This window comes from Mustela erminea, chromosome 4 (assembly GCF_009829155.1).
Source record: "Mustela erminea isolate mMusErm1 chromosome 4, mMusErm1.Pri, whole genome shotgun sequence".
Lineage (NCBI taxonomy): Eukaryota > Metazoa > Chordata > Mammalia > Carnivora > Mustelidae > Mustela > Mustela erminea.
In genome coordinates, this window is record NC_045617.1 from 89,551,595 (window position 1) to 89,567,234 (window position 15,640).

At 50.8% G+C, this 15,640-nt stretch overlaps 1 protein-coding gene across 3 annotated transcripts; it reads left to right on the forward strand.

The window, feature by feature from the left end:
- The first annotated feature begins 14 nt into the window (after positions 1 to 14).
- On the forward strand, positions 15 to 11,556 carry KLHDC3 (kelch domain containing 3). Of its 3 annotated transcripts, XM_032340010.1 has the most exons (15): positions 15 to 137; positions 2,525 to 2,737; positions 2,916 to 3,092; positions 3,247 to 3,362; positions 3,546 to 3,617; positions 3,747 to 3,960; positions 4,038 to 4,124; positions 4,256 to 4,364; positions 4,490 to 4,563; positions 8,305 to 8,452; positions 9,140 to 9,206; positions 9,279 to 9,383; positions 9,746 to 9,820; positions 9,930 to 10,047; positions 10,490 to 11,556. In XM_032340010.1, exons 2-15 carry the CDS (start codon positions 2,584 to 2,586, stop codon positions 10,624 to 10,626), a joined length of 1,653 nt encoding a protein of 550 aa, XP_032195901.1. In that variant the 5' UTR covers positions 15 to 137; positions 2,525 to 2,583; the 3' UTR covers positions 10,627 to 11,556. The 3 variants fall into 3 exon arrangements, with proteins under 3 accessions (XP_032195901.1, XP_032195899.1, XP_032195900.1); XM_032340008.1 differs by lacking the exons at positions 8,305 to 8,452; positions 9,140 to 9,206; positions 9,279 to 9,383; ... (1 more) ...; positions 9,930 to 10,047; positions 10,490 to 11,556 and adding exons at positions 4,681 to 4,759; positions 5,821 to 6,450 and having other exon boundaries at positions 19 to 137; XM_032340009.1 differs by lacking the exons at positions 15 to 137; positions 2,525 to 2,737; positions 2,916 to 3,092; ... (4 more) ...; positions 4,256 to 4,364; positions 4,490 to 4,563 and adding an exon at positions 6,711 to 6,868.
- The last annotated feature ends 4,084 nt before the right edge of the window (positions 11,557 to 15,640 follow it).

Here is a 15,640-nt window from a genome sequence, read left to right on the forward strand (position 1 = left end):
CACACGGCCGCCCGCCGGAAGGACGGAGGCTGGCTGTGTTTATCTCGTTGGGGACCGAGGTGTCGGTTGGCGCGCAACGGGTTCTAGACTGCAGGCAGCGCGAGGACCCGCGGCCCCGCCCCGGCCCGGCCTGGCAGGTAGCCCGGGATGGGTTAAGGGACAAGGAATATTAGAGGGGCTAGGGTCGCCCATTCCTGGAGCTGGAGTCGTGGGGGAGGGGCCTGAGAGTAATGAGGTGGGGGTGGGGAGGGAACTAGGGGGATGATGGGAAAGGAGAGTGTTAATGGGGAAAGAAGGGCTGGGGGAGGATGGTGAGGAAACCGATGGAGGAGACCTGGTGGCTGGCGGAGGCACTGAAGGGAATTGGAAGAAACACTGGGCTATGAGGAGAAGGAGAAGCTGAGGATAATGGAAGAAAAGTGGGGGGAGGGTCTAGTATTCTGGGGAGGAGAGGTTGGGATGACGGGAAGGAGACAGGGATAGCGTCATGTAGAGTGGGAATATCCCCGGCCGAAAGGGGTCAGTGAATATTAGCTTTTAATTCCCTTGGTGGCTCAGGGAAAATGGAGGGCTGTCGGGGTGGAGCTTGGTGCGGTGGGAGAAGGAAAAAGGAGAAAACTGCAAAGCTCTCAGGAGATCAAGAAGGGCCAGAAACGGGGAGTGAACATGGCAAGAGACCAGAGAGGGGGGTATGTACGTGAAGAGAATGGAAGAAGCTGGAGAATGCAGCAGTGATGAAGGATCCAGGAGACCCTGAGATGGTGGGGGCTTTTCTCCATGAGTTTGAGTTTTCCTTGTGAAGAAGCTACGATTCTGTCCACCTTTGGATGGAATTGCTTCTCTCTTCTGTGAATTCCTTACTTTACCTTGACATAGCTGAAGGGGAAATAGAAGCTATGAGGGAAAATGAAAGACTCGAATTCCTAAAACCTTCAACCTTCTATCTCCCGAAAGCCCAGATCCAAGATCTGTTGGATTGAGGACAGGAATAATGAAGTGAGAGTGGTTTCCTGCTGGGGCTATTTCAGGTTTGGCAGGCTGGCTATTTAAAGCAAGGGATGGGGGGTTGAGGGAGGTTGAAGCGGGAGGGGGCAGGCAAGCCAGCTGAAAGCTGTGTCTCTTTCTTTCAAGGGGCCTCCCTTACTTGCTTTCTCTGTGTCTGAGGTTCTGTCAGGCTCTTTCCTCTGCCAGGACTTCCTGAACAGGGAGCAGATGATCCACTCAAACACAGCAGGTGCCTGCCAGCGAAGGCAATACCAGTTGGAGGAGCATTTGTTTGACAGAGTCTACCCATTATCACTAGGTTGGCAGGTCATGCCTGGGTCTATTTATTGTCCTGCCCAAGGACATTTTTTATTTGTTTCCTTTCTGTCTCTGTCTCTCTTTTTAAAAGATTTTATTTATTTATGAGAGAGTGTGTGTGAGCATGAGCTGGGAGAGGGGCAGAGGGAGAGAAAGAAGCAGACTCCCCGCTGAGTAGGCAGTAGGGAGCCAGCTGTGGGACTCTATTTTCGGGTATCTCAGGACCTGGAGATCGTGATCTGAGCCAAGACCTGAGCCAAAGGCAGATGCTTAGCTGACTGAGCCACCCAGGCACCCCTCCTTTCTCTTTTCTAATGCAACCCTACCCCATCCCCATTTCAGGGATCCAGGTGGGAAAAGAGCTGCTAAAATAGCTTGTTTATCCTTACAATAGCAGGGTTGGGGAAGTAGCAGGAGGGGAAAACACCTCATCTTCTCCCCCACCCCCTCAGTCCCCAGCAGACACATACCTTTCTGGCTTAAGTTCCTAGTTTTGGCAGGATACCAGGCACAGCTGTCAAAGGAACTTGGAGTTCCTGTGAGGGGCCCTGGATGACCCTGATGACAACAGCTCAGCTTGGCAGGAGTTCTCTATGAGGGACTAACCATCCCTGGAGGTCCCTGCCCTGGATCAATCCCACCCTGTCCTGGATAGGGGGACTATTTTCACTCTAAAGGCCTAAAAGCTTTTCTGCTTTGAAGCACCAATGCCAGCTTTCAGTGGACCGATTGGGGTTGGCTGGGCTATTAATAGTCCTGAGTATTTTGAGATCCCTTTCCCCACCTTAAAGAGCAGAGATTCTTAGAGAGGTGGCAGTAAGCGGAGCAGAGCCAGAGAGACAAGAGAATGCACTGCCTTGGGAAGGAGGGTTGGGGGTTGGGGGAGTTAGGGGGCACTTGGGAGGTTGTGCCAGGCCAGGGACGCGATGGGGCCTCCATGAATAAATGAGGATGACTGTGCCGAGCCCTTGATCAGCAGATTCTGAGCTGTCAATCAGGTCGGGAGTGGCCCCATCCTTCCCTGTTGGAGAACACAGGGCCAGGGCAAACTCCCTGACCTCTGCCGCTCTCCTGGGCCAGGGCCAGCCACCTGAGCTTTGGACGGGTGGTGTGGGAGGGCCATCAGGGTGACACTTGGAGTGAAGGGCTGGTCCTGGGCAGAGTCACGGTGAGCCAGACAAAGGCCCTGCCTGAGGAGCCTGTGGCCCTAACTTGTGTGCAGGTAGCAGAGGCAGCAGGCCGTGCCGGGGGGGCATGTTGCTGTAACCAGTGACCCAGGGGATGTTACGGTGGACAGTGCACCTGGAGGGCGGGCCCCGCAGGGTGAACCATGCTGCAGTGGCTGTTGGGCACCGGGTATACTCCTTCGGGGGTTACTGCTCTGGTGAAGACTATGAAACACTGCGTCAGATTGATGTGCACATTTTCAATGCAGGTAAGCTGAGGCTGGGACCATCCCTGGGTACCCACATCAGGGAGGGGAACGGGTCGCTGAATCAGGTTTGGTGGTGGTACCCATGGCCAAAGGGGACAGGGGAAAGAATATCTGGTTTGGGAAAAGGTGGACAGCCTGGGAGGGAGCTTTCCAGGGCTGAGCAGAACTGTGCCCACAGTGTCCTTGCGTTGGACAAAGCTGCCCCCAGTGAGGCCTGCCATCCGTGGGCAGGCTCCTGTGGTACCCTACATGCGGTATGGACACTCAACCGTCCTCATCGACGACATGGTCTTCCTTTGGGGCGGGCGGAATGACACCGAAGGAGCCTGCAATGTGCTTTATGCCTTTGATGTCAGTGAGTATGGGTCTCAGGGAGGCTGTGTTTTGCCAAATGATGCCTCAGGGAAGTGGGTGGGGACAGAGGTGGGCTGGGGCAGCTGGGAATAGGGCACCCCAGAGTCTAGGAGGAGGTGTCAGGTTGCTTACCTGGCGCCTCTCCTCTCTTTCAGATACTCACAAGTGGTCCACACCCCGAGTGTCGGGAACAGTTCCTGGAGCCCGGGATGGACATTCAGCTTGTGTCCTGGGCAAGACCATGTACATTTTCGGGGGCTATGAGCAGCTGGTACGTCTGGCAGGAAAGTAGAGGTTTAGTGTGGGAATGAGAAGGAGAAAGGGAAATTGAGGGTGGCGGGATAGGAGGCTTTGACTTCTTCAAAGGTCTTGAGGGGGACAGGTGGAGGGTCAGAGAGTGACCACTGATCCCATGTTTTATTCCTTTCTTCACTTCCTTTCTCTTCCCACTCAGGCGGACTGCTTTTCCAATGACATTCACAAGCTGGATACCAGCACCATGACATGGACCCTTATCTGTACAAAGGTCTGCCCTTTCTTTTTTCTCCCAGATCCTTACCCTCAGTTGAAGAAATCATAGGAAGCTCAGTGAGAACAGATCCCCTCCTAGGCTCCATGTTGACCCCCTCCCTCTCATCTCTCTGCTCCTACCCAGGGCAACCCTGCGCGCTGGAGGGATTTCCACTCGGCCACAATGCTGGGCAGTCACATGTATGTCTTCGGGGGACGTGCCGACCGCTTTGGGCCATTCCATTCCAACAACGAGATCTACTGCAACCGCATCCGTGTCTTTGACACCAGGACTGAGGCCTGGCTGGACTGTCCCCCAACTCCGGTGCTGCCTGAGGGCCGTCGGAGCCACTCAGCCTGTGAGTGTCTGTTGGTCCCTGTGGGGTCCCCCTTCCCGCCCTCTGTCCTCATACTCCACATTCCTCTCTCCTTCCAGTTGGCTACAATGGGGAGCTGTACATCTTTGGTGGCTATAATGCGAGGCTGAACCGGCACTTCCATGACCTCTGGAAGTTTAACCCTGGTACAGAGCACTGCCTTTAGGAGGAAAATGAGGAGCAATTGATGGGGGAGGGGGGAAATCCTGCGAGAGTCGGGGTGGAGAGGATATCTGGACTGGGTAGGTATTCAACCTCCGTATCAACTTCTCTTCAGTGTCCTTTACCTGGAAGAAGATTGAACCGAAGGGGAAGGGGCCATGTCCCCGCCGGCGCCAGTGCTGCTGTATCGTTGGTGACAAGATTGTTCTCTTTGGGGGTACCAGGTTAGGAGGAAAGCAGGGAGGCCTCAGGGAAGGGTCCAAGTCTGTGACTGCATGGGAGGCATTTGAGCGACAGGGTCTCATAGATAGTCTTTCTTCCTTTTTTCATTTCTTTTTGATCCCCACAGTCCATCTCCTGAGGAAGGTCTGGGAGATGAATTTGACCTCATAGATCATTCTGACTTACACATTTTGGATTTTAGTAAGTACACGTATTCCCAGAGTGCTGCTGCTCAGGTCCCTGGCTTTGGGTGGTGACATTAAGGAACGAACCCTTTCCTTGGCTCTGACCATCTCCCTCTCCCTGACTTCTTCAAAGGCCCTAGTCTGAAGACTCTTTGTAAACTGGCCGTGATTCAGTATAACCTGGACCAGTCCTGTTTGCCCCATGACATCAGGTACAGTGAGTGGTTGGGGAGGAGGGCTTGGTTGAGGGTGAGCAGGCAGCACAGGCATGATGTGGTGAGCTTGGCCTCAGTGTGGAGGGGAGAGAGGTTTCTGTTCTGCTGGAGATGTAGTGTACTTGTGGAGAGTGAGAGGGAAGGAGATTGAAAATTATCAGGTGGATAAATAATAGGGGGAAAAAAAATCAGGTGTTTCAAACCAAGCTCAGCAGCATCACTTCTTGAGTCCCGAGCCTATTTGGTGGTTTTTTTTTTTTTTTTTTTTTTTAACATGCTGAGAAAGTTTGATTCAGTCTTCAAAGTTAGCTGCAAAGTACCAACAAGTTTAGGAATCTCTGGATCACACTAGTTACAGAGTTAAGGGTGGTCCTTCCTAGGTACTTACCTTTGAATCCCATTCTTAGGTCCAAATCAAGCACCAAAAGTTATTTGGTGTATATTGTGTTTTTTTCTGGGTCATTCTGGACACTTCCCTCTCCTTGTATCAGTTAAGTTTAAGCTGAGAGGGTGTGTGTTCAGCATTAAGTGACACAGTGTGCAAGGCATAAGGAGGTACTTGGTACATCTTTGTAGAGTGATAGAATTGTCAAAAAAGGGGGAAGAAGGGATTTGATTTTTATGTGGTGAGAGGGGTGGGGAAGGCTTCTAGAAGCCCAGGAGAGCTGAGTCAGGCCCTTAAAAAGGATAGGAGTGGAGAGCAAAAACAGGCATTCCTGGTTGGGTCTGAGCAGAGGATGAAAGGTAGGTTGGGAAATTTACTGAGCTGTGTACACAGATGTTTTTTTCCAGGTGTTGGGCACAAACACACTTATATAAACAGAGAGGAAGTCTACATGAACTTGCAGGTGGAGGAGTGGGTGATACTGGATTTGGTGGTGGGTGGGGCCCGATTGTTGAACTTCTTAGTAAGGTCCTAAGAAGGTAGGTGGCTGTGGGTGGTTGAGCTTTAGGATGTTGAAGGGACTGATGATGTGTTCATAGCTTTGAGCAATTCTGGCCTTGCGGGTGGAGGCTCTCCCAGCTGTCCTTTCTGCCTGTCATTGTTGGCCTTCCAGGTGGGAGCTGAATGCCATGACCACCAACAGCAATATCAGTCGCCCCATCGTCTCCTCCCATGGGTAGGAGAAAGTTGCTGCCGCCTCCCTTCCTGAGCCTGCTATTGTCTTCACTGCCCCTTCCCATCCCTCACCTGCCTGCCCCTTTGGACCCTGGACTCGGTATACCTCTGCGTGGAGTTGTTGGACTAGAGGTGTTTCCTGTGCTGTGAACTCAGTGGGGAGCTGTAGGGGGGAGGGCGAGATCCCTTCCCCCTTGGGCCGAGGGCCCCTTCCCCTTGGTGCTCTGTCCCATACACCTCCTTCCAACTGCTCCTGGGCCTCTGCTCTGCCCCAGGCCAGCCAGGCTCTGCTGGGAAGCGAAGGAAATGGGGATAAGGGAGAAGCAAGCAGTGTCTGAGCCTCAGGAGCTTCCCCCCCACCCTTGTTTCCACCCCCTCCCCCGCTTGAGCCATGAGCATCCATTGGGAGCTGAGAGGAGTTGCAACTGTTGCCATGAAACCTCCTTCTCCCTGACCTGGGGAGGCGAGGACCAGCAGATAATCCCACCCTTCCCTGAGCTGTTGCTGTTCCCTGACGCTCCCAGCCAGCTCAGATTTTATAAAAATGAATTAAAAATCTCCAAACGTGTGATCTGTTTTGTGAAGTGCGATGGGTGGGGGTGGATGACAGAAGCTTGCAAAGGGGTAGGGTGCTGAGATTCTAGCTTCTCCGCCAGGAGCAAAAGGAAACCAAAAACCACCAAGGCCCAGACCTTGTGCCTCTTGAGCGCGGAGTTAACGCCACGCGACAAAAATGCCGCAACATTATCTCGAGCGGCGCCCACCCGCCCGGAGGTCTGCCCCTTTCAACCAACGAGTTGCGCAGACGCGGCCTCCGGGTGAGGCCGGAAGAGGCGGGGTGAGAGTTGTTGGGGCGGAAGTAGTCCATTTCGGAGCCGGCGTGTCCCGCGAGCCGATGCCGAGGGACCGTGCCAGCGTGGCGGCGGCCGCCGGGCCTCCTCGCGGTGGCCGGGGCGGCGGGGAGGACGCCGGGGGCCTGCGGAAGGGTGAGGGCCCGGTGCCGGGCCGAGGGACAGCGGGGCGCCGGCGGCGGGGAGAAGGCCAGGGGGCGGTGCAGTCACCGTGAGACTGCGAAGTTCTCTGAAGGAGCCGCTGTAGAGATCGCCGCCGACGCTTTGGGAAGTGAGGGGGCGCTTCCTGGGTTAGCAGATCCCGGGCAGTTTCTGAAAAGGAGGATGCGGGTTTTCCGCAGGGAGAAGACGCGTGTGTAAAAGTACGATCAGGAGACTCATGGGTTGCTGGGGAGGCGTCAGTAGGTCAGTTTCACCAATTTCAAAAACATTTGGTGAACATCCACTCTGTGGACCTGTTCCAAATGCCGTTCTAGCTGCTGTAGTTACATCGGTGAATAAAGCAAACAGAAACTGTTCTGGGGCGCCTGGCTGGCTCAATGGGTAGAGCAAGATCTTGGAGTTGTCAGTTCAAGCTCCGCATTGGGTATAGAAATTACTTAAAATTTTAAAAAGAAATCCCGTTCTCATGGAATTTACCTTTTAGAAAGGGTGACAAAAAAAAAAAAGTAAATAACGTTAAAAGCAACAGAGCATGGGACTGTGTGCTTTTAAGGGTGAATCTATGATATGTGAAGTATATCTCAGTTTTTAAAAAGGTTTATAAGGGTTTTGGAGATAGAGAAGGTCTCACTGAGAAGGGGACGTTTGAGCAACAGTTTGAAGGAGCTAAGGGAGCAAACACTAAATATATTTGGAGAAATCTCCCAAGCAGAGGCAATATCAAATGCAGAGGAACTGAGGCAGGAACGTAGACCTTTTTGCTCAGGAACTGCTAGACCAGTGACTGGAGAGGAGTGGGAAAGAGATTACTAGGACATGAGATTAGAGATCACAGGGGGTGGCTTTCAAACTATTACAAGGCCTGTAGCTTTTACTCTGATCAAGAGGAACCCATTTAGGAGTTTTGAGTTCTGGACTGGTGTGATCCATAGGATATATGTGTGGCAAAGAGGTGGGAGTGATGAGATCAGCTTTGCATTTTAGATGCCCCTGTCAAACCTGAACTGGAAAACCTAGCTTTGGGAGGAGACAGAGGTTGGGAGACCAATTAGAAGATGAGAGCACTAGCTAAGATTAGAGGTGCTGAGAATATGAAGCCAAGCGCTGGCAGTGGTCACTGAGCAAGGGAGGCACGCCCTGTGGGGAAGCCTGTGGAGGCATGATTCAAAAGAGATGAAAAAGAAGGGACTGTGGCTTGACCCACCTCCGGCCTTTGAGTTCTTAGCCAGGTGAGGCCCCAGGTGGCTGGAGTGTTTGGGAAGTTAGGTGTTGAGGTAGCACCATTAAGATCTGTGCTGCTTGGGGCCTGTAGTGATTGGTCTGATGGGGATGTTGGAAAGAGGGTGGGATGAGGTCTCTGCAGCTGGGAGAGGCTGTGCTGAGTCATGTCCTCACCTCTCCTTCCACAGACACATCTAACATGTCATTTGAAGAGCTGTTGGAATTGCAGAGCCAAGTGGGGACTGAGACATACAAACAGTTGACAGCTGGAAACAGTTCTAAGAAGCAAGGTTCTAGACCACGTGTCCAAAATGCGTGTGTTGCAGATAAGCACAGGTGAGGAGCAAGGCCTGCTCAAGGAAGTGGAGCATACCTGGGACCTTGAGTAGGTGTCTGAATTCTTAGGTGGGAGGCCTTTGATCACAATTGAAAATGCTGGGGAGCCTTGTGACTCTTGATCTCCCCAAGAGCATGTGACTCTTGATCTCAGGGTTGTGAGTTCGAGCCCCACATTGGGTGTGGAGATTACTTAAAAATAAAATCTAGGGGGCGTGCCTGGGTGGCTCAGTCAGTTAAGTGTCTGCCTTCGGCTCAGGTCATGATCCCATTGCCTTGGGATCTAGCCTCACATTGGGCTCTCTGCTTGGTGGGGATCTTCCTTCTCCCTTTCCCTTGCTTGTGCTCTCTCACTCACTCTCTCTCTCCCAAATACTTAAATAAAATCTAAACAAAAAAATAAAATCTGGGGCACCTGGGTGGCTCAGTCAGTTAAGCGCCCAACTCTTGATTTTGGCCCAGGTCATGATCTCAGGGTCATGAGATTGAGCCCTGCAGCACACTCTCACACTGGTCATAGAGCCTGCTTAAGATCCTTTTCCTCTCCCTCTGCCCCCTCCTCACACACATTCTCTCTCTCTCCCTCTGTCTCTTTCTCAAAAAATAAAAAAATAAGAAAATAAAATCTTAAAAAAAAAAAAAAAAAAAGACTGGAGACCCTAGACTTGTCCTTTAATTTCTCCGTAGGCCTCTGGAAATGTCAGCCAAGGTCCGGGTGCCATTTTTGCGTCAAGTTGTCCCCATCAGTAAGAAGGTGAGGAAGAAGCAGGAAGAAGTGTCTCAGGGGAGAAGGAACAGTTCTTTTATACTCTTGTTTTCTTCAAAGGTAGCCCGGGATCCCCGCTTTGACGATCTTTCAGGAGAATATAATCCTGAGGTGTTTGACAAAACCTATGAATTCCTGAATGACATCCGAGCCAAAGAGAAAGAGGTTTGGAACATGAGACGGGCTCATGGGGATTCCGAAGGGTAGGAAACTAAGGGACAGGTTAGAGAGTCAGGCAGAGGGGAACAGGGAGCATAGGGATGGGAAGATTTATTTCTCCTTAACTGATTAACTTCCCTAATTTGCTTTCTGTTTTCAAATCCTGGCTCATTAGTTGACTAGCTATGTGACCATTGGCAGGTTCCTTTACTTCACAGTTTTCTAATCATAAGAAGAGGTAATAATAATGCATATCTCGGTGTGTCATTTGCATTAGCATATGTGAACCTCTCAGAATAATGCTTGGCACAGAATTTCAGTTGACAGGTACAGACTGCTAACCATCGTGTTCCTTTTGCCCTGTGGAGCTGGTGAAAAAGCAGTTGAAGAAGCACCGTTCTGGGCAGGAGCAGGAGAAACTGCAGCAGCTGCTTCAGAGGATGGTGAGTGGCTCAGACTGCAGGTGGGCGGTGAGAGCAGCTCGAGGCAGTGGGGGGTGGCTCCCAGGCCCTCCTGCCCACCCATCTCATCCACCTCCTCTTTGCTTCTCAGGAGCAGCAAGAACGGGCACAGCAGGAACGCAAGCGGCAACAGGAGCTGCGCCTGGCCCTGAAGCAGGAGCAGAGGGCTCGGGCCCAGCAGGGCCAGCGGCCATACTTCCTGAAGAAATGTGAGTGGAGCACAGCTATCTCAGGCTGGTTGCAAGGATGGGCTTGGGCGGCCATAGAGGCAGCATGCTGTGTTGGAAGTCTGTGAGCTCCCTAAGGGAGGCCAGAAGGCAGGATGTCATGGGAAGTTGGAGGAAAGTAGAGGTGGTAGGCAGGAGTTATTTGTAACTATTCTCGTATCCCTAAGTATAGATTACGAGCAAAGAGGGTTGCTTTTATCTCTCTCCTGCCTCCCCTCCATATGCTACGCCAGGCATAGAGAAGGAACTCACAGTTGGTGTAATAGATAAAGCAGAGGATCCTAGAACAAGTTCACGTGCTGCACACGCCTGTGAACTCCAGCAAGTCATGCATGCCAGCATAGTGGTTGAGAGGTATAGACCTGGGGAAGGGGAAGGGTGCCTCCTCCTTTGCTTACCAGCCTTCTTTCTCCCTGTCCTCTAGCTGAGCAGCGCCAGTTGGTCCTAGCTGAGAAGTTCAAGGAGTTGAAACGCAGCAAGAAGCTAGAGAGTTTTTTAAGTCGAAAGAGGCGCCGAAACGCAGGCAAGGACCGGAGACATCTCCCCTTGAGTAAAGAGTAATAAGGAACTGTCCTGAGCTCTGCCGCTGTGAGCCCAGTGAGAAATGGATCTGTGGGGACAGACTTTGGCTCGGCCTGTTCTGGTTCTTGTCCATCCAAGGGCAAGAATCTTAGCCCTTAAGCTAGGTTGGCTCAAAGACGATGACTAGAGGGCTCTTGGACTGCTCCAGGGTTGGACAAGAAGAGGAGCAACTCAGCCTTGTGCTATGCCACACTTCTCTGTTTGGATCTGGTTCCTCGTGTCCTCATGTCCTCCCATCCTTGCTTTAGACCAGTGATTGTGGTACAGAAGAGAACAGGCCAGTGAGTGATCTTAAGGCTGGTGAAGGTCGTGAAGTCTGTGGATGGTTCCTAGAGCTGGGACTTTATTTAAGAGCCAATTCATAAACATTCCTGTCACTCTTCTTTTTTTTCTGCTTTTTTGGTGGGGTCTGTGAGTGGCCTAGAACAATTGTTTCAGTGGGCCACTAGTGCAGCTGGCAGCGAACAAAGAAGGCTCCCACAAAGAAGGAAGTCAGACCAGAGATCCCTCCTACTTAAACCTCAAAAAACATAGTCATTGAAAGAGCAAACCACTCCCACAACTCACCTTCTTAGCTTTGGTTTTGGGTAGAGGGAGAGGTAGGGGGTGAGCACAGAGTTTTCTCCAGTAATGTGTAACCACAGCCGGCTCTTAGTACTGTTTGGGTCTAGAGTTCAGACTACCTGTGTAGACTAGAAAATCCTCAAGCTAATAGTTTAGTTTGAAGTGGTCTCAGGTTGGTAGTGCTCCCAGGCACCTAGCAGAAGCAAGTATAATCTTCTCTTGAGGTTTGTATTTTAAACCCAAACCTCAGGGAGTTTCTTAAGATAAAATTTGAAGAAATGTGTGCTTTCAGTGAAAATACAAAGCCACACAAGGAAAGAAATCACCATGACTAAGAGTCATTAGGAAAAATACACAACAGAATCAGACCAGCAAAAACCTGTTAGAAATATGGAATACAAAACATAGGAACATTTGGCTCAGGATGTTAAACGTCCAACTCTTGCTTTTGGCTCAGGTCATGATCTCAGGGTTGTGGGATCGAACCCTGTGTCCTGCTCCTCATTCAGCAGGGAGTCTGCTGGAGAATCTCTCCCTCTCCCTCTGCCCCTTCTCTCTTTCTCTATAAAATAAGTAAACTTTTAAAAGTACAAAATACAAAAATATCTTGCTCGTATTTAAAGAAAAAGTATGACTAAAGAAAAGAACATTTAAAAGGACCAAATTGGGGGGCACCTGGGTGGCTCAGTGGTTAAGGCCTCTGCCTTCGGCTCAGGTCATGATCCCAGGGTCCTGGGATCGAGCCTCACATTGGGCTCTCTGCTCAGCAGGGAGCCTGCCTCCTCCTCTCTCTCTGCCTGCCTTTCTGCCTACTTGTGATCTGTTTGTCAAATAATTTTTTTTTAATCTTTTAATAAATAAATAAATAAAAGGACCAAATTGGTTTGATAAAAAAGTAAAGCTTTAAAAAATTAACAGTATACCATTTGCCGTTAGAAACCTTATGGTTAAACAACAGATGAGACATACCTAAAAGAAGAATGAACTGGAAGTAGATCTGAAGGCACACAGATGGAACACAGGGATGTAGAGAAATGGAAACCGAGGAAAAGAGGTGAAAAAACATGGAGAAAACAAAACTTGGGAGATAGACTAATGTGATCCATACAGTCAGAATTCCAGAGGAGGGAATATTTTAAAGATGCTGGGAATTTTGTAGCATTGAAATTCATAAACCCTAAGCCTCAGAAAGCTCAGTTAATTCTAAATGGGTTTGATGGTGGGCTCAGTCAGTAGACCAAGTGACTCTTGATCTCAGGGTCATGAACTTGAGCCCCATATTGGGCAGATTTTTTTTTTAATTGATAAATCATAAGAAATTAAAGGATGTTTGGGGCACCTGGGTGGCTCAATGGGTTAAGCCTCTGCCTTCGATCTCAGGGTCCTGGGATCGAGCCCCACATCAGGCTCTCTGCTCAGCAGGGAGTCTGCTTCCTCCCTCTCTCTCTGCCTGTCTCTTTGCCTACTTGTGATCTCTGTCAAATAAATAAAATCTTAAAAAAAAAAGAAAGAAATTAAAGGATGTTTGAAAGACATCTAAAAAGCGGCTATCAGGAAAAGAAAGAGAATTAGAAGCTAGGACTTCTAAGGTTTGATGCTTCTCGAATGGGGGAAAAGCTGTAACTGATGACTGAAATGTGAGATGCACATATGGTGCTTGTCTCCCGGTGACTGTAAGCTGAGGAATGAAGCTACCAGGATAGTTTGCCTTGCCCAGAGGGATCCAGTGCTACAGGGTCCCTGATGTCACATGTGCCAATCCTCTGTTAGAGCCAAAGAGCAGATTCTGGCTGATAAAAGCAGAAAGACTATTGAACTCTTGGGCTCACAGAAACACAAGTTAGAAAACAAGAGGAGGGTGCCTGGGTGGCTCAGGGGGTTAAGCCTCTGCCTTCAGCTCAGGTCGTGATCCCAAGGTCCTGGGATCGAGCCCCACATCGGGTTCTCTGCTCTGCAGGGAGCCTGCTTCCCCCTCTCTCTCTGCCTGCCTCTCATCTCTGTCAAATAAATAAATAAATAAAATCTAAAAAAAAAAAAAAAAAGGAACAGTGGTTGGCAGGTAAGTCTGAGCCATTAAGAGCACCTTAAATCCTACCTGGGAACCAGAGTATGCTGAAGCTGTCCCAGCTGCCACCAGAGGTAGTGCGCTTTCCTTCCTGCTTTGCTGTTGACTGAGAAATTCCTGGCAGAGGCATTTGATTAGCTAAGCCTTGGTTATAGGACTACAAGGAGATAGCTGGGAAAGCCAAGTATCTGGTCCTATGTGGTGGGAGGTGGGTTCTGTCTCCTTTCATGATTTGTGTGGAGTTCCCAAGCATGAGAAGGGGCTTCCGATGAACAGTGGTCAAACCACACTGCACGTCCCCCCTGGGGCTGGATTGCCGCCCCTGCGGCCAGACCTTCAGATGCTGCTTTTCCCTTTCATCAGGGACCCACAGGAGACATCAGAGCTTGGAGCTTCAGCTTCTGGTTAGTTGGTCTGCTTGTTTTTTTATTTTTGTTGGCAACATATTGAGACGTAATTCAGTTTACCCATTTAAATTGTACAATTCAGTGGTTTTTAGTTTATTCACAGAGTTGTGCAACGATCACAATTTTGTAACATTTTTGACACCCTGAGAAGAAACCCCAATACCTTCTAGCAGATACCCCCCATCTTTTTCTTTTTAAAAGATATTTATCTGATGGAGAGAGACAGCAAGAAAGGGAACACAAGGAGTGGGAGAGGAAGAGGGAGAAGCAGGCTTCCCCACCGATGCGGGGGTCTCAATCCCAGGACCGTGGGACCATGACCTGAGCCGAAAGCAAATGCTTAACAACTGAGCCACCCAAGCGCCCCTCCCCATTTCTTCCCAATCTCCCCAGCTCTAGGCAGCCCCACTAAACCACTTTGTCTCTGGATTTGCTTATTCTGAAACACCTTGTGTGAGTGGGATCAATATTGCTCATGTATAGCCAGCTGTCTGGGGTATAAAGAACTGAGGCTCTGAGGAGGGTCTTACAAGGGGGGCAGGGGAGCAAACTTCTGTGTCAGACAGGAAGCCTGTGACCTGTATGGATGGCAAGTCCTAAGGGCAGGGGAGGAGGCTCGTCTTCACTGGTGCTGGTGGGGGGGCAGTCAGGACTGTTCACCCCAGGGGACCGGGTTTCGACAAATCAGGCCACAGCCACTGTGTGTGTGTGTGTGTGAAGACAGAGGGCAGCACAGGAGCTGGACTGCGGGCAGAAACATGCAAGCTGTTGGGCCCAAGGTTTCCCATACAAATTTGCAAGAGACCATTGCAGATAAACAGGTAGGCACTCTGTAAGCCTGAGGGCCAGGGAGGCTGAATGGGATGAATGAAGGGCTGAGCCTACAGCTTGGCCCATGTGGCCCATGTGGCCCATGTGAGAGAAAGTCCCATCCTGTCCTCTGGATGTGGTGCATTTTGATCTGGTTACTGGAGCCTGGAGCCTCTCCCTCTCTGGGTTTCTGATGGAGAAGGATGGCTCAAAAAGAGCATGAGAACCCAGAAAAGGGCAAAAAGTTCTGGCTTCTGAAAGCTAGCTCAAGAAGGACATGGCCTGGGCCAATAAAAGAGCTAGGCCATGATGTCTGGCATAAAGGTTGGAGAGGCACCCAAGTGACAGCTGTTAACAAGCCCCATGTGCCCTGGGGCCCAGTGCTGCCCTGGCCTGCTGCCAGTCTTCAGTGTCATGGACTAACATGGGCAGACAAGATGGTTCTGCTCTGAGAACCGTCCTCAGCACCAGGGGCCACCAAACTGCAAAGTAAAGCAAGCATGGGCCCTCTGTGGCTACCCTGTTTGCCCTCTGTTTTGTTGTCTTGCCCTGGGCATCATGACTCTCCCAAGCCCTGGCCTTTCTCCCTTACATATTATATTCCAAATCTCAGTCTTGGGTGGCACCCAGTTCCCTGTGTCTGGCCTCTGGGCCCTCTCTTACCTCATGGCTCCCTCTCCTCCCCTGCCCTTTTCCTCTGTAGCCTTCTCCTCGTCATCTCTTGGCTACAAGAATCTTGGATTCGGGATGCCTGGGTCACTCCTTCCTGACTCCTGTAATGGGCCCTGCCAAGATGCAGTGCTCCACCCCTGGCACCGGGTCCCCTCGCCCACCCTGCCCTGCCTCCATATGGGCAGGGCCAGAGGAGTCCATCAGCAGCACACAGGAAGCCGCTGGGACAGTGGCCTGCCTCTGGTGCTAGTGGGGGTCTGGTTTTGGCAAGTGCAGCTCTGCATGACCAGAAGAGGGGGTAGCAAGGAGGGGCTTAAAGGAGCTACAGTTCCTTCTAGGTCTCCTTCCAACCCAGATCCTAAAGCTTTCAGATGGAACATACTTTCAGGCTCCTGGGTGCCCGCAGTGGCCCAAGGGTCCTTTATATTACCGTGCATTACCCTCACTGCTAGGTATGGTGGCTGAAAGAGGAATT